This window comes from Mytilus trossulus, chromosome 11 (assembly GCF_036588685.1).
Source record: "Mytilus trossulus isolate FHL-02 chromosome 11, PNRI_Mtr1.1.1.hap1, whole genome shotgun sequence".
NCBI lineage: Eukaryota > Metazoa > Mollusca > Bivalvia > Mytilida > Mytilidae > Mytilus > Mytilus trossulus.
This window is the reverse complement of record NC_086383.1, coordinates 1,467,654-1,487,307: the sequence shown is the minus strand read 5'-3', so window position 1 is coordinate 1,487,307 and position 19,654 is coordinate 1,467,654. Positions and strand designations below refer to the sequence as shown.

At 32.5% G+C, this 19,654-nt stretch overlaps 1 protein-coding gene across 1 annotated transcript; it reads left to right on the top strand.

Annotated features, from left to right (window-relative positions):
* The first annotated feature begins 638 nt into the window (after positions 1–638).
* LOC134691557 (fibrinogen-like protein A) lies at positions 639–17,172 on the top strand. The gene is made up of 5 exons (XM_063552121.1): positions 639–1,020; positions 2,559–2,716; positions 15,386–15,482; positions 16,087–16,251; positions 16,970–17,172. Exons 1-5 carry the CDS (start codon positions 639–641, stop codon positions 17,170–17,172), a joined length of 1,005 nt encoding a protein of 334 aa, XP_063408191.1.
* The last annotated feature ends 2,482 nt before the right edge of the window (positions 17,173–19,654 follow it).

The following is a 19,654-nucleotide window of genomic DNA, read 5'->3' as shown; positions in this document are numbered from 1 at the left end:
ATTGTTTTTCTGTTTGTCTTTTTTCATTTTTAGCCATGGCGTTGTCAGTTTGTTTTAGATTTATGAGTTTGACTGTCCCTTTGGTATCTTTCGTTCCTCTTTTATACAAATTATGGCTCTGTAAATAAAATCATTCTATGATTTCTATTCCGTCTCTTGATCTGGTCGACATTTTATTCAACCAAAGGATTTAAAAAAAAGGATATCTTTAATATGCATGACAAATTTTTCGAATGTTTAACAAACTACAGGTGATCATTTACTTTGGTTAGTATTACAATTTGTTAATGTCTGTATAATTGAAGTTCTACGTCTATCATGCTGATAATTTACATAACGATAGAAAGACTACAATATAAATATGATTAGAAAATATCGTGTCTGACAGAGGAATCGTTATCGTTTGTTTATCATAATTCAATTACTAAAAAATTAAATCGAAATGTCTCCAAATGTCTCCTATTTGTATCATGTGATTAACGCAAGCCAATTACTTTTAACTTTTTTGTTATATCGAACAGGTTTCTTAATCTTTGAGCCATAAGAGTTATCAGTATTATGCAATGAACACAATACTCAGGCCAGCCTTTAAACAATAACATTTACATAGTAATACATTTGAAATTTGGTTTGTAAAGATGACGCACTGTTGGCAATTGAACACAATATTTACGTTAGTTGTTTATTGTTTATTCTTACATGGTGAATTACATGGATATGTAGCAGCATTAAGTTCAGATACCCATGATACCGGAGAAAAAGAAAATCCAGATCCATTATCTATTCCGTTGATAAGCGACGACGGAGCTCCCCTGGTAGCCATGCTAGACACTAAAACTATTAACAGGAAAATTAAAAGTTACATACAAACACTAATGAGGAATATTATTCAAAATTCTATGGAAAAAGAAATGCAAGGTATTTTTAAGTCTTTATTGGAGGAAAACACGACCATAAACTTTATTCGGAATTTAACCCTGCAAGAAATAAATGACGTGTTGAAAGAGCAAGAACTAGAAGGTAATTACTTTTTTTTTATTTGATTTAATAAGAAACAACAATAGCGCTTTCATGGGCAGCTTTGATAATAAAATGCAATTAGAAAACGGTAATTTACAGTTGCTTCTATTTCCTAATACCCTTAGTGTTACAGTTATACTATCTTATATTAATAGACTGCCTCATTGAATATGATTAATAAACAATTGTTGTTAACCATTGTTAACTGTGATGTTTCAAAATATGATCAGATTGAACAAGTATTGACAATTAAATGTTCTCATGTTCATGTGAACCGTTTTGCTATAATTGCTGTCAGCCACAAATGTAATAGAAGTACACACATGTGCATTTTAAATAGTTTAATTGCATAGCATACCATAGATAAAAAGAATTTACATACTTTGTTTTCAGAATGTTAAAACATTAATAGGACTTTGTTGTTCTTAATTTTTCTAAAATGAATATGCTGTATTTGCATGGGTCTTTTTCTCTTGGTCATGTTGTGCCAAAAAAATATCCAAGATTCACAGGTTTGTCAGTACACACCATAAATATTAAGGTATAGACAGACATTCTAGGCAAACGGTAAGCAGGAACCATAAACAGCGATGTTCAATGGGGTTAACAATTAAAGTTGAGTATCGTATTTCATTGGACACATCTGAAGACCGGTTTCCAATTTTTGCTGACGAGCTCCGAGTCTAAACCTATTGGCATACTCAGAAAAGCATAACGTCGCTGTTTAACACAATATTTATGAGTATTATTAAATGTCTTTTTATCCCTAAATGCACATATTTTCATAATGTTTACAAATCGTAAAAAAAAATAATTTCCGGTGTCATATATAGATATAAGAAGATGTGGTGTGAGTGCCAATGAGACAACTCTCCATCCAAAAAAACAATTTAAAAAGTAAACCATTATAGGTTAAAGTACGGCCTTCAACACGGAGCCTTGGCTCACACCGAACAACAAGCTATAAAGGGCCCATAAATTACTAGTGTAAAACCATTCAAACGGGAAAATGTATGAATTCTTTGCACTTCTGCTTGAAAGGAGAGAGATAATTTGCTTCTTCCGACTTGAAAAGTGTCAATTCCGCCTTATATGTTATATACAAGTAGTGACTGATAACCAAGATATCTCATATCAAAATATATTAAGTTTCTATGTCTAAAGGTTTGTTAGGTACAATGATATTTCACTTATTTCAAAAGCTGGAAGAAATTACTTTCATATTGATTCCTCGTAGTCTTAAACAAATATAATCCTGGTACCTTTGATAACAATTTACATGGAAATTGAAACCATATATGTCATAAGGACGTTAAGAGCAATTTGAAACATAAATTGGTATTTTTGTTTGAAATATTAAAAAAAATCCCAGTTTCAGATCAAAATTAGAAATGTCAAGCATGTCTAGTAAAAATCTAAGGAAATTTTAACTATAACAATACCAATAACTTGTGAAGTGCTAGAAGCGCGCATCCTTACTTTTAATAAACTTAGAGATGTTTTTAAAACAATGATACTGGCAAATGTTATATTTATAGGCGTATCTTCACCACCAATTGCAAAGTACAAAGACTGTACAGAGTTAAAGAAGAAAACAGACAAAAAACTGAATGATGGTATTTACAATATTTATCCAGGGGGAGATAATCCAATCCAGGCGTACTGTGATATGACAACAGACGGGGGTGGATGGACGGTATGACTTACTTTATCAACTTTGAATTAAATTCTATTTTAATCCCGCAGCTTTAAAGAATCTTGAAAAATTTCTTTTTTAACTAGTGATGCAACAACATAGTTAAAAATCGAATGCTCTTGTAGATATGTATTGCTTAATATCAAAACCTGATGACTCGGGTTATGTTCTTCTATGGAACGCCGGAACTGTCTTATAGTGTAAATATTTAATGTGTTTTGTCGCTTTGCCGTTACGTCCTGTCATTTCTTTTTTATGTTATGTGCAGATGCCTTTATATCCTGACACGGCATCTCTGTGTTATGTCATATTAGTAATTCGTTTGGTCAAACAATTATATGATATGTCATTGCTAAACTTTGTTGTGTAAAATATACATTACATTATGCTGTAACTACTATATATTCTGTGAATACTTCGGAACTTTATGATCAACCACCTTTACATTCTCTCATATTTTATCTATGGTGTGTCTTTTCTTCTTTTACGTGAGTCAGTTAATAATTTCGTCCTGTATCAAATGTTATTGCTATGTCAAATGTTCTAGACGTTTTGTTTGATTCACCTTTGTTCTATGTAAATCTCATGATATTATAGTCTTTTGGCGTTATATTGCGTTTATACATATGTATATCCAGTGAAAAACATAAAACATCATGGTATAATTCATATGCGTTTTGCCGTACAGTTGATACTCTCTGTGAGCATTCATTACGTCATGTGCAAATGCCTTTTACATTATGTGTAAACAACTAATACGTTTTGTGCAAACCTCGTTTACCTTATGTGCATACATCGTTCACCCTATGTGCAAACATCGTTTACCTTATGTGCAAACACCTATTACGTTATGTGCAAATACCTATTAAGTTATGTATAAAAACTACATCATTATGTGCAAACACTATTACTTTATGTGCAAATAGCGCTTACATTATGTGCAAATACCGCTTACATTATGTGCAAACACCATGGAAGTTATGTGCAAATGCCCATTACATTATGTCCAAACCAAACATCTATTACGTTATGTGCAAACACCTATTACGTTATGTCCGAATACCTATTACGTTATGTGCAAACACCTATTACGTTATGGTAAACGCTTTTTTGACACAGATTTAAAAACAAAACGCATCAGTGATAACCGGTTCAGTGATATGCATTTTGAAAATGAAGAAAATTATTTTTTTTATCTTTCTTACAAACTGTCGATTTTTATAATTATATTGATTGATGTAAAACTGCTATATACATACAATGTATCTAGTTTAATGGGAAATTATTTTGCTCCACTTTAAAAGTGTGCATTATGCATCCATGCTGTTGTTTTTTCTATGGTCGGGTTGTTGTCTCGTTGACACATTCCCCATTTCCATACTTAATTTTATTTGAAAATGTGTTCACTTTACTTGTGGAAAATTCTAACAAATATACAGACACGACTCTAAGTTTCCAAGAGGGGCAACTGAAAGGAACAAAACGATATAAAATAGAAGAAGTGGTACGAATGACAATGTGACAACTCTACACAAGAGACCAGGATGATTTTTTACTACCCTTCCAGTATGGTTTTCATATGTACTAGATTAATGCTACAAATGTAATGACGTCTCCCACGATTCACGTAGCAACTAAGGAATCCTACAAAATGTTTAAGATTTTATTTTCGTTCATTTCCTTTAACAGTTGTGAATATTATTCTGAATAACCTTCCTAAGACTTATTATTTCCTCCGTCCCTGACAAGGCGTGTTGAAAAGGTGGATGTCCTGAAAAGGGGTGGTCAGGTGACCCGCCCCTTTATCTGACAATTTTTTTTTAAACTCACAGGGATGTTGGAAAAATTTGATCCGATTTTGGATCAGGCAGGTAGACGGGTGTAACAAAAAGCTGCATTTTCTCTAAAAAATAACCCCTATTTTTTTCATATTAAAAACTACCTTATCCAGTAATCCAAAAAAAATACGCTTACACATATTATTCAGGATGAAAGGGTTATCAGCCTTTTTTCACCTTCACTGGCCATACTCGAAATTAAATCCCGCAACTTGAAACTCCAGATAATGACTTTCACATATCCGTATTTGGTCCAGTAACTTTTCGAATCGTGTCATCAAGAACGATACAAAAAAACAAAACATTATCTAGTAAATTGTTATTGTTTTCTTCTATTCTTTGTTTTATAAGTGATGTGTATATAGTTTCATTTGTTGTCTATAAGAATGAATAAATAATTTCGTTGCTAAAATGGTCATCATAACATAATTTCCCTTTGAATTTCAGAAAATACTGACTATCTATAAAAAAGATGTGGTATGCATGCCAATGAGAAAATTCTCCACAAAAGATCAAACTGACAAAGAAATCAATAACAATAGATCCCCTTATGGCCTTTAACAAAAACCCATAGTTATTGTATACAAATAACAGGTAAACAACATTTTTTTGCTTTGTTTGTACAAATACAATAAATGTTCCTGCTACCCGCTTGCATGTTGATCAATCGGTAATATGGATTTCTTTCTGGTCATACTCGAAATTAAATCCCGCAACTTGAAACTCCAGATAATGACTTTCATTTATCCGTATTATTTTGGAGTTTTCTTCGAATCCGCGTTTCAATAGTTGTAAAATAGTTGTAAAAAATCAGAGACAATGGTTAAGATTTAACAACCTATTCTCAAATACCAGGTGTAAACTGTAAACAATATATATACATTGTCATAAATAAAAAATGTATTAGTTCTCGCTGCGAAAAATGGAGAAAATTCGGCAAGCCTCGCCTTTCGTCCTGTTTATAAAGCTCGTACAAATAAATTTTACGTTTACCGACAAAGTACATTTAAAATCAATACATTATTCCACACTTCTTGAGATGAATATATTTTTTTGTTCAATATTTCAACGAATATCGTCGTATAAATTAGAAACATAAACTTATTTTCCGAACGGAATGAATAGTATTACTGGATATACGGTATAAACGGTAAGCTTCGATGCATTTAGTTATGAACGCTAATGGTTCGATAAATATAGCAAAATACACAATTAAGCCAAATGTTCATAAAAGGACTTTGCTAGCCTGCACATCATTATTCTGACAAATCTTATTTTAAAAAATATAAAATTTCATACAAATACATTCTATTGGATCTAAATGTTATCAATCTATGTTTTGACAGTTTCCGTTAAATATTGCCATTTTTGTCGAGCCTTCCACTTTAGTCGAAAAAGCGAGACATAGCGATCCTACATTCCGTCGTCGTCGGTGTCGTCATCGTCGTCGGGGCGGCGTCCACAAATATTCACTCTGTGGTTACAGTTTTTGAAATTGTAATAACTTTCTTAAACTATACTGGATTTCTACCAAACTTGGACAGAAGCTTGTTTATGATCATAAGCTACATGTACTATCCAGAATTAAAATTTGTAAAAAATAAAATTCCCTTTTTCCGTATTTTACTTATTATAAATGAACTAAGATTTTCTGCCAGAAAATATTACATTCACTCTGTGAAACAACATATTCACTCTGTGGTTATAATGTAATAATTTTAGAATTTTAATAACTTTCTTATACTCTTTTGGATTTGTACCAAACTTGGATAGAAGCTGGTTTGTGATCAAAAGCTAGTATCTAGAAGAAAATTTTGTTCAGATTTTGTATCTGTGTTTTACTTATGAATGGAATTCCAGTCTGAAGTTCATTTTTTTTAAACATTTATTAGATTCATAAACTAGCCTGTATTTTTACCAAACGTGGACAGAGATTCTTACAATCAAAGATCGTATCAAAAGGAGTATTTTTATAGACTTTTTTCCTCATTTTTGTTGAGCCTGCTATTAACAGTAAAAGTAGTCGAGACACTGGGTTCCGCTGAACCCTTACGAATTTTTAAATATATTGGTCCCCCTTTTCTCGGCTACTGTTAAAGCGAGACGTTTTTTTTTTTTTTATAAATAGCTAGCGAGGCATGAAGTTCATATGATTCAATCCAAATTATCCTCAAAGTGCGGAAACAATCTTGAATTGCTGCAATCTTGTTTGCCTTGAAATCGACGTAACATATTTAGTATTCTTTAAACAAAAATCACCAATTTAACGAAAAGAAAACTGTGACAGACTTTAACACGAAAAGGAAGGCTAAAATTCTTCTGTTTTTGTCATGCTACTGATTATAAATTAAGAAAGTTCACTTGTCATGTTTTGTATTATTGGAATTTCGGAACCCTCTTGTTCATCCGTTTAAAGCACCATGAAACAATTGCCAGCTAACTCCCAGCTTCAAAATCAAAAATGTGCAGTATGTCATTGATAAGATTTGAGTTCTAAAAATGAATCAAGATAATATAAGGACAATAAGACATTTGTAAAAAATATAAAACCCTTGTTATGTTTTATTACCATTTGAGAACATCTTTATGTTAAAAATATGAATCAAAGTACTGAAATACTGAAAATCGGATGACCGCAAGTTCTTGTGAACGGTCACAAGCACTTGTCCCAGAAAACAAAATCACATCTCGTTACCTGAAAGTGACGTTAAAGTACAGACATTTATTTTTTCTGTGCGTGGATGATAAATTCTCCCTCATCGTAGAAGTGATACAAATTAGTAAACTCTGTTTTTTTGTTATACAATATTTGTAAATTACAGTTACATGTATATATAATTTTCATCCATTTGTGTATCATTCTATTGCACTATATTAATTATAGTGCTGTGCAAGTGCATGATGGACACTCTTCTGTAATATTTCCATTTTTCTAATAGATTGAATTTGAGTGGGCATTCATATTTTCCAGCAAAACATTCAATGTCCCACGCAGAGAGGGGGAGAAAAGACAGATAACTCTGCATGGGATATCGCAAACGTTCTTGAGATATTCCTCCGCATGCGGTAACGCACTTTTCTGTACGTGTGTATAAATATTAAAGATGTTTTTACTTTATTTACAAATGTGTGTTTTTAACGAGTTAAACGAAAATTTCATATCATTAATTTATGTTAAAAAAAACCCTATTTTTTTTCTCTTTTTGATTTCTCAATCAATAACCAGTGGCGGAACCAGAATTTTTGAAAATGATGGAGCTGAGTTAGTTGGTTCTATAAGCAGTCTGATTAAGAGGAGGCTCGGCACTCAGTTTAGCCAAAACTCCCTGCTAATTAAAAAAAATACAAGATAGGAGGTGGCGAGAAAATATCTTCGTCCTCAGTCAATATAATCTAAATAGACGCATATATAATGCGTTGACGTTGTCAAAAGTCTTTAATTCATAAATGTAATTTGGCGCCTTCCAAACCCAAACGTTATAATTATGTATGTGTGCCGGACCATATGAGTATCTGGACCATACGCGTATGGTCATGACCATATGGGTATATACTCATATGGTCCGACCATACGCGTATGGTCGGACCGTACGCGTATGGTCGGGGTAATCAACAAGTATACTTTGAAACTCTTCATTAGGTGTGACCCTTTTGGTTGTTACGTCACTAAAATGTCATTTTGTTATTATATTAAAAAAAACTTATAAAAATAACCAGTTTCACACACTCAGTTAATATTACTTACTATTTGTAAGTACAATTATAAGAGGATGTCAAAATCAAATGAACATATTGTAAAAGGAATTTTATTGTTTAAAGTAGGTGACATCACCGGCAAGGATCGTGATATTTTTTAAAGATCATGATATTTTTTTAAGACATTTTAAATAAGTAAAATATTAAAAGTGTATGTTTCTTTATTTTTTTCTATTCTTTATTTCTATACTTCCTATTTTAATCTTAATTATAAGACCCGTAAAATAGCATTTAAGAGCCATGAAAAAGCTTCTGCCTTTATTTAATTTGATCTGTGATACTCATTTTACGATATTGGAGATCTATACGATCTAGAGTTTCTTAAAAACACCGTAGACACATCGGAATTGTCCGAGTCGATATCACTGCACACAGCCAAAACAAGCAATCGCAGAAAGGCTAAATGTATTGTACGATGTGAATGTCATTCTAAGTATACAAAAGCATACACAAATACAATTACCGATGATCGACAACTAAGATCAACTGTGGCATCAATATTTAATGTTTACGTAGCTTTTGAAATGTAAAATTATTTCTATTGTACATTTGAAAAAATACCTATATGGTCCAAATACTCATATGGTCCGGCCCGTTAATAACCAAACGAGTATAATACTCATATGGTCCGACCATACGCGTACGGTCGGACCATACGCGTATGGTCGGACCATATGAGTATACGCATATGGTCATGACCATACGCGTATGGTCCAAATACTCATATGGTCCGGAACATATGCAAGATATGGCGACCTATGAAATGACCCGCTTTGTGCAGATGAAAAAGAACATTACATAAATAAAGTCGTTAGTGCTCTCGTTTGAATTGTTTTACATATTCTTTTCGGGGCCTTTTATTGTTGACTATGTGGTATGGGCTTTGCTCAATGTTGAAGGCCGTACGGTGACCTAAAATTGTAAATTCCTGTGTCATTTTGGTCTCTTGTGGAAAGTAGTCTCATTGGCAGTCAAACCACGTCTTCTTTTTTTATATCAACTTATTTTCCGTTCACATTTTCCGTAAAGAAATGAGGTTGTATTTTGTTTTTTACAAGTAGCTTTTTTTGCTTCGAATAACAGGGTAGAGCTTTTAGTTTCAGTCGATATACACGCCATCTTGAAATAATTACTTTTCACTTATAAATTATGTTTGGTTGCTTCATGATGTGGCTGAAATTCAGCAACAACTATTGGCTTAAATGAGATAAATATTTACAGACTGTTCTCTTCTGAGGACATCAAATGCCGGAAAATTAACTGTGTGTATTACATTTCAGATCAAATGTTATTAATTCATGGTCGTTTTATTATGCAAAAAAATACCCACTGAAATAAAAAAAAATATAATATCAATCATTAATACGTTTTTACTTGCATTTCTAATCTGCAATATATAGACGTTACGAGCGATGCTCGTGCCTATAAGCGTAACATACGTTTTCGCTAAAATCTGACGTTTTTCATGGTTTAGACGCTACAAAAATACTTCTAGAAAAGTAAAGTTAATGTACCTGTCTAGTTAGGGGAGGGTTGGGATCCCGCTAACATGTTTAACCCCGCCACACTATGGATGTATGTGCCTGTCCCTAGTCCATGTAGTCAGGAGCCCGTAATTCAGTTGTTGTCGGTTGTTTATGTGTTACATATTTGTATTTCGTTCATTTTAAATAAAATACGGCTCTTAGTTTTCCCGTTTGAATTGTTTTACATTGTCATTGCGGGTCCTTTTATAGCTGACTATGCAGCATGGGCTTTACTCATTGTTGAAGTCCGCACGGTGACCTATAATTGTTAATGTCTGTGTTATTTTGGTCTCTTGTGGAGAGTTAATTGTCTCATTGGCAATCATACCACATCTTCTGCGGGACCCCCAATTACGGCTTCAGTTGTTCTCGATAATTGTCGGTATGGGGGCTTTATACTTCAAATGGAATTATTTATGCAGTCTTTGTAAGTAACAACCAAATAGTTTTCACAAGAATAACATAACAGATACGTAACTGTCAAATAAGCATCATTCAAAGAAGAAGAAAAAACTTGATAGAGACTTTAAATATTAGGAACGATTTAAAAGATATTGTGTCACGATCTATACTCCCAATTCGGCGCTTACAATACAGTAACTTAGGCCGTGTTCACATTGACCTAAACTCGGTGTTTAATATGTTAGTGCAACTCACACATAAACTAAACATAATTACGTTCCCATTGATAAAACTCAATGTTTACATGTAGTTTAAATCATGTTTTGCCTACATGCAGTCGATAGTCGATGTAGACCTTGTGTAGGTTCAGTGTACACAAAACTAGGCATTCCGAACTGTAAATTTTCCATTTATACGTAAAAAAAGAAAAAAATGATACTTATAACACTTATTAATAAAGTTCTTTACAGAAATATTTGTCTAAACTTGATATATTTATTTGTTATAAAACACTTTACGTAGCCTTATTAGCCCCTTATCAAGACTCATCCATCATCTTTGCCGAACACATAATTTATTAGAAAAGGTCTTCCCATCACAGGCACTTGTTTCTGTCAATATATGGTTTACTATCCATACCAGTACAAAATGTTTTTTTTTGTACTGGTATGGATAGTAAACCATATATTGACAGAAACAAGTGCCTGTGCTTCCCATATCGACTGGACGTACACACTTGACAGAAATATTTGCCACTGGTATTTTTTCAAACAACGATTCACTCATTAATGCAATACTGAAAAAGGGTGAGGTTACTTGTTTGTTTGTGTAGAATCTCTGATCCGTTAAAATACAATTAGAAATAAAAAAAAAAATATCACCCTCTTCTTTTGCCAAAGAAAACCTTGTAGAAAAAATATCATTTGAAACAAACAGAAAAGATAGACATGTACTGATCCTTTAAATCGCAATTCTTTTTCTCTGTCTATAAGCAAGCTGATGCAGCCTTTTTTTTAATGCGTAGTCGAGACATCTTTAAACTACTGCAAATCATCCAGAATTACTTTCTTAAAGGAGCAACCACTTTACTTTAAAAACAAAGAGGGGGGGGGGGGGTTTGAGTCCGAATTTTTTCTCGCACGAAAGTTAATATTTATTTCGATGATAGCAATTCAATATTTAACACTATAATGTATGGGGAAATTTTGGATTCAGAATATTTTTTCATTCTAATCACTGTATGACCCAATTTTTTTTTAATCAAATTGTGGAAAAATCCATCCCCCTTTTTTTTTAAGTCAAATAGTCAAATGGTCGTTCCCTTACTGCTAGAAAAGTTGTTTGAAAGTTTGAATTCGGTTTCTACGTAATGAACATTTAAATGACATATAGTTTACAAGTGTGAACAAATCTTATGTATGTAGGTAACTAAACAAGGTGTATCGATGTGGACAAATCTTATGTGAAACTAGTGTACAGTTCATTAAACCAAATGTAAACATGTTTACTGTACACGGCGTTTGGTGTGAACACGGCCTTAGTGTCGTTCAAATGTTTTCCGCAATATTTAAAAAAATCTACCGCAGATTGTATTATTTCGTTCCCGCGAAAAAAATGAATGTCTACTTGAAAAAGCCCCCGGCTGCGTCCTAATGTCCTTTTCACGAAGTTTCGAAGAATAATTTCGAATAAAAATTTCATATTCGTGTCGGAAACTAATGTCGGTTTAGTAACATTCAAAAACAATTTCGTGACTTATACTGAACCGATAATATTAAGTGATAATACATGAAGTATCCGGCAAACGTTCTACTCCGTCTGATGTCCAGCGAATTTTTCTTAAAGTTCTCTAAAGTACTTTAACATGTTACCCGGTTTAGTGTATTTTCTGACAAGTGTAAGTTTTTTCTTAGTTTTTACAGTAATATATTCGTATCGTTTCAAAGAAACATTGAGAGCATCATCTGAAACATTCTTCGTCCGTTAATTTTAAAGAAGACTCTTTAGTGCTGTAAGATAGAAACGCAAAACAAAAATGCTCGTTCAATTACGCACCCAAGTTTTACTCATTTAAACTTGCAAGTGCTGCACTTAATTTAAAATTTGCGAGTAAAAATAAAACATTCAATCTGTTCCGGGTTGAGGGCAACACTTATCAATATCATAGAATGATAAACAAATAATCAGAAAAATCAGTAACATATAGATAAATCAAATCGTAGTTTAAAAAGTATCTCTCTATATATGTAGAACAATATATGCACCGACAATCGACTAAGTTGTGCGCTTGGTCTGTGTGTTTTTATGGCACTGCGTTTTTTGCTGCTTTGGCTTTTCAAAACGACGTCAGGTTGCCTCCGTAAGAAATTTGATGCGTGCGACATCTAGTCACCAATTTTCAAACATTGTTTTCTCGGAGAGTACGAATGCAATGGAGATAAATATAGATATTTTGAAAATATAAGAAAAATAACATGTCTATATAAGACTTTGATTGTCGACTATAAAGTGAAAAACTAGTCATCGTTTTCGTTTATTTCGACTGGACGCAACGTTTTTGTAAAAAATAACGCGTGACATTATATTCACCAAATTAAAAAATGTAGGATCTTTTTTGTTTTTGTGTTTGATCGATTTTGCCTTTGAAATTAATTAATTACAAAAAAATAGCATTAAACTAGCTATACCATTTTCTCACCTGATGACATCATTTGTCCGTATTTTTTAACTGTTTTCGTTAAAGTAGTTTCGAAAATGGAGATGGGACACTATGAAACTGTGCAGATTTGCATGGCGTAACAGAATAAGACGCCATTACGTCAATTTAGGCACACCTCCAGAGAGACACATCTCGAGAATCGTGTGTATATATTTGTAAATATTTGAATTTTCAACAAGTAAAGTGAACAAAATATAAAAAGAATGGATGTATAACGCACACTCTTTAAGTAGAACAAAAATCTAAATATTTATAAAACATTTTTATATCAATCAATATATAAAAATAATACATTTCCAATACTAAATCAACAACCCAATGCTCACATATTACCTTCAGTTCACTTTCAGCATCCAATGGATATTAGCTTGAAACAGAATACAGCGAATTAGTTCAGAGCTTTTTAGAAAGCTAAAACTTACAGTTTTCTTAATTTTCAAAGTGTATATCACTGATGCGTTTTGTTTTAATCTGTGTCAAAAAAGCGTTTACCATAACGTAATAGGTGTTTGCACATAACGTAATTGGTGGTTGGTTTGGCCATAACGTAATAGGTGTTTGCACCTAACGTAATTGATTTTTGGACATAATGTAATAGGCATTTGCACATAGAGTAATCGGTGTTTGCACATATTGTAAACGGTATTTGCGCATAACGTAATAGTGTTTGCACATAACGATGTAGCTTTTATACATAACTTAATAGGTATTTGCACATAACGTTATAGGTGCTTGCACATAAGAAAACGATGTTTGCACATAGGGTGAACGAGGTTTGCAGATAAGGTAAACGAGGTTTGTCCAAAACGTATAAGTTGTTTGCACAAAATGTAAAAGGCATTTGCACATGACGTAATGAATGCTCACAGAGAGTATCAACTGTACTGCAAAACGCATATGAATTATACCATGATGTATTATGTTTTTCACTGGAGATACATATGTATAAACACAACAAAACGTCCAAAGACTATAATATCATGAGATTTACATAGAACAAAGGTGAATAAAAACAAAACGTTTAGACCATTTGACATAACAATAACACTTGAGACAGGACGCAATTATTAACTGACTTGCGTAAAAGAAGAATAGACACAACATAGATAAAATATGAGAGAATGTAAAGGTGGTTGATCATAAAGTTCCGAAGTATTCACAGAATATATAGTAGTTACAGCATAATGTTATGCATATTTTACACAACAAAGTTTAGCAATGACATATCATACAATTGTTTGACCAAACGAATTACTAATTTGACATAACACAGAGATGCCGTGTCAGGATATAAAGGCATCTGCACATAACATAAAGAAGAAATGACAGGACGTAAAGGCATCTGCACATAACATAAAGAAGAAATGACAGGACGTAAAGGCAAAGCGACAAAACACATTAAATATTAACACTATAAGACAGTTCCGGCGTTCCATATTCTTCTCATATATGTTATGATGGTATGATACTAAATCCCTAACGGGAAGGATAGTGCCTGATATTCATATGATTAAATCATTATCTTTCAATCATTTTAATTGAAGTCTGGAGGTGGCATGTCAGTTAACTGCTAGGAGTATGTTGTTATTTATGTATAATTGTCATTTTGTTTATTTTCTTTGGTTACATCTTCTGACATTTTCGTAACATTGAAACCTGTTGGTGACCTTCCGCTTCTCAATTCTATTACTACTTCAATTAATGACAGTATCTTGCGTAATTTCCTTCAATGTGAACATAGTTATTTACAGAGAAAAAAAATACCATCTAACAACATGAACAATATCTACAAAGGAAACAATACATTAAAACTGTCTTACACAAATGTCAATCCGTAATATTATCAGTTATAGTTAGACTTTGTAATAAAAGCAAGTTAATCTGTTATTTTTTCGGGTTGCTGTCTCTTTGACACGTTCCCCATTTTCATTATCAATTCTAATTGTATATGAAATACAATACAATTCAATTGTGGTGCATCAGTCATCCATGATGATATCGTTATCAGGCAGAATATAAAGTCTTAATCAAACTCCCTGTCGGTTTGAAGTCATCGATATCAGTCACAGTTGCAAGGTTTTATCCAACCCCTTATCAGTATTACGTCGTGCCATCTGAGCATCTACAAAAATTACATAATAAAGTGTATACAAAAAAAATACGTGCATTTCTTATTGCAATTTTTAAGAATTGACAAACATGCTAGCTCAAGTATTGCCTTTTCCAGAAAGTATGAATGCATATTGATATTTGTATTATATATCATAGTATTGCGATACTCAACCAGTCGAATTATTCGCAATCATAAGACCTCGAAATATTGTTGGTTTTTTTTGGTTTACAGTACATTGATGTCTATGATACAGATGAGATATTGTAAAAGCCATTGTTTAATTATTGTCTATCTATCATATTGTCTTTTTTCTAGGTTATGTTAAAACGGTTCGGAGGATCTGTTAGTTTTAAACGTACATGGGTTGAATGCGAAAATGGATTTGGTGATATTAATGGCGAATACTGGTTTGGTGAGTTGTATTCTTAGTCTGAAAGATTTCTGTAATTAGGAAAAAAGTAAAAACACAAAAATACCGAACTCCGAGGAAAATTCAAAAAGGAAAATCCAAAATCAAAAGGTAAAATCAAAAGTCCAAACACATCAAACGAATGGATAACAACTGTCATATTCCTGACTTGGTACAGGCATTTTCTAATGTAGAAAATGGTGGATTGAACCTGATTTTATAGCTAGCTAAACCTCTCACTTGTATGACAGTCGCATCAAATTCCATTACATTGTCAACGATGTATGAACAAAACAAACATACTCAAAGAGTAAAAATGTCAAAAATAGGGGTACAGCAGTCAATATTGTGTTATCATCTTAATATCAATATAAAACAACAAATGTAACGAAGAATCACAAAAAGGCATACATCAAATTTAACATACTCATTTTGCTTTTCTTGTACCAATTAATTTATGTATATAAAAAGTCTACCCGTAAAGGAAAGACTTATTAAGGATAGTGAGAAAAATACAGGGGTTAATAAGGAGTTCCTTATATTAAAACAACATATTATCAATTTTTACCAAAAACTTATTTTGTTATTATTATTTCTTCTTGTTTAGGCAACAAATACACACACATGTTGACCTCCAGTGGGAAGTACGAATTACGAGTGGACATGTTTGACTCTAGAAACAACACAAAATATGCTGTGTATAAAACATTTGTTATAGGAAATGCTGCTTCGAAATACAATCTTACTGTTGGTGATTATTCTGGAACTGCAGGTGACATAGTTTTTCTTTTATTGTTATTGTATCATTCATTACAACTCGTCCGATTCCCTATATTCATATAGAAGTAGAGTAGAGGATTAACCCGATTATTGCTGATTGTTATTGAATTCATGTTTAAACGAGTTGTATTGTAAAATTATCAGCCTGGTATCGTTGATGAGTTCATAACATGGGTTAGTAAAAAAAAAGAAATGTAACTACAGTTACAAATAATATATAGTAAAATGTCTTTGTCACGTTTTCTACAATGTGAACAACAAAATAAAATTTCACAGCTGAAATATTCATTCTAATTTAAAATAGTAATCTGTCAATTACTTACATCACATATTTACAAATGCAATATCAATTATGCACATAATCTCTTAATAGGTTTTCATGATTTTTTTTTTTAGTCACAAAACTGTTTTTAATACTTAAGTTGTCATAGCACTTTCAAGGAAATTTTAAGATCTACTTTTCTATTTCACAGAAATTCTGCATAATGAACTCATAGTTTGTACGTATTTAAGTATTATCAATTCACTTAAACTTCGTCTTTAATTTATCCGTAATAAATATGTTTTTCGAGCACTTCTGATACATATTAAGAAAGTAAGTTTTTTTTAAGTTTTCATTCATTATTGTCCATTAACGAACATAGTTCTCATTGAAAAAACTATAAATTGTTTCAAGTGTTCTTGTTGACATATGTATAATCTCGTTTTAGGCGATGAATTTAGACATCATAATGGTATGAAATTTAGCACAGTAGACCAGGACAACGACATAGATCAGAGAAACTGTGCTGTCCTAACCGCCGGAAGCTGGTGGTATAATAAATGTCTCTATTGTGACCTCTCTCGTACAAAATACAAACCTTACTGGGGTGGTACCATTTCAAAACCGGTTATGATGATCAGAAAAATATAAAGTAACAGATTTTTTTAATAAAAATATAAACATTATTTCATTTATTTTCTCGAACTCATTCAATGTTGACCTTTATGAATATTGATGAGAGGTTGCTTGTTGTTTGTTGCTTTTAACTGTCAATTCTATTATGCATATGCAGCATTTTCATGATACAAACACATTCATGTGCACAACTTGTTGAATGTATATATTCTGCACGTGCATGTCTGTTGTGCTGAATAACTTGCAGAAAGGTTTATAATTTTCAAGCAGTTATTTTCAACTATATCGTGTTAATGCAAAACAAAATTTAAAAGTCTCGTATACATTATTTGGTTTTAATAGTGTGATCAACCCCTTGACTACGGATATTAATATACAAAAGGAGTAGATAAATCTAACTTAAAAGAGGGACGAAAGATACCAAAGGGACAGTCAAACTCATAAATCTAAAACAAACTGACAACGCCATGGCTAAAAATGAAAAAGACAAACAGAAAAACAATAGTACACATGACACAACATAGAAAACTAAAGAATAAACAACACGAACCCCACCAAAAACTAGGGGTGATCTCAGGTGCTCCGAAAGGGTAATCAGATCCTGCTCCACATGCGGCACCCGTCGTGTTGCTTATGTGATTACAAATCCGGTAAATAGTCTAATTCGGTAGGTCAAATTCATGAAAGGGAAGGTGATTGTAGTTACGACGTAAGGAACATATCCGATATCATTTGTGAAATGGTTATTCCATAACGGTCAACCAACTCGTGATGGCGTCCGTAAAATTTACGAAGGGATGATTTCAACTTCACCATTTGGAACTCTTGATTTAATAGCTTCCTTGTGAGCAGTAACCCTCTATCAAGAAAATCATGATAGGAAATGCAAGCACGGGAATATCGTATCAATTGAGAGATATATACCCCGTATGCAGGTGCTGCTGGAATGTTGCTACTTAGAAATGGAAAGTTCACAATTGGAAAGCTGAAATCATCTCTTTTGTCGTAAAGTTTTGTCTTCAACCGACCCTCATTGTCAATTTATAGATGTAAGTCAAGATATGAAGCTGACTTAACTGTATCTGTAGTATCCTTTATCTCCAATTCGATGGGATAGATGCGTTCCACATAGTCACCAAATTTTGAATTGTTTAGTGAAAGAACGTCATCTATATAGCGGAAAGTAGAGTTAAAGGATATTGCTAACTTCTTATCTTTCTTCCTAAGAAGTTCCTGCATGAAGTCAGCCTCATAATAATAAAGAAACAAGTCAGCAAGTAGAGGGGCACAGTTTGTTCCCATTGGGATGCCGACAGTCTGTTGAAAAACACGTCCTCCTAACGTTACAAATATGTTGTCAATCAAGAAATCAATCATCTTGATAATATCGGTTTCAGAGAATTTTTTGTTTGAATCAGAGTGATTCTTTACAAAGTAGGATTTATCCCTCCCTAAGACAAGATACTTGTATCTACGTTGGCCATTCTTTTTTATGAAGCAAAGTAATACCAACTCTTTTAATTTGTCTTTAAGTTTGGAATGTGGAATACTTGTGTAAAGAGTAGAGAAGTCAAATGTTTTAATACTGTTACAAGATGAAAGAGAGTTAGATTGTATGTACTCTAAAAGATCTTTGGAATTTTTAAGTATCCACATCTGATTCACGCCACCTCTAGAATAGGCAGTTTCACAATAACTTTGAAGCCCGTCTTTGATTGCTGATAAAATAGATGTTAATAATTTAGAAAGAGGTTTTGTGGAGCACTTGGAAGACCCAGCAATATACCGCTGTTTGTAAGGACACTTATGTAGTTTAGGTATCCAATACAGTGATGGAAGATCCAGTTCTTCATTTTTGGTTTAAGTGAAGCTGATTTATTGTCGGTTGTAATGTAGAAAAATGAATCAATGTATTTTATACATCGACATAGCAAATACTGCATGTGTCAGTCCCCTATCAATTTATATACATTTTACATATTTTGGTAAACAAATTATAGTCTGCAAACTATACAATATCACGGAAAACATTTCTAAAATGCACTGCAAAATCTAGTTGAAAATCGAAAAACGTTCTTAGCAAAAACTGATAATAATGACAATGCTTATAGTACATTATACATTACAAAACATTTCTATATACTGGTTTTCGAGTGATGTGGATCTCACGATACAACACTGACGATCTATTCTACACAGTTCAATTGTAAAAAAAATGTTGCTAAAAATCATATTTATTTGGTTTTTTTGTGTATTCACAAATGATTATGTGACAGCATAATATTTATAACATTTCACAGAATATAAATAAAGGAGGTTTAACAGGGTCTTAAAGAATAGAGAATAAGTGCAGAAAAGGAACAAAAATAACTGAAAGAGAACAACAATGGAAAATTTAAAAAGAAAAGGGAATATTGGGGTACTTAAGAATATAAAAAATAGGGCATAATTTCCGAAAACATATAAAAACGAGAAAATTTACATAAAAAAATAAAAA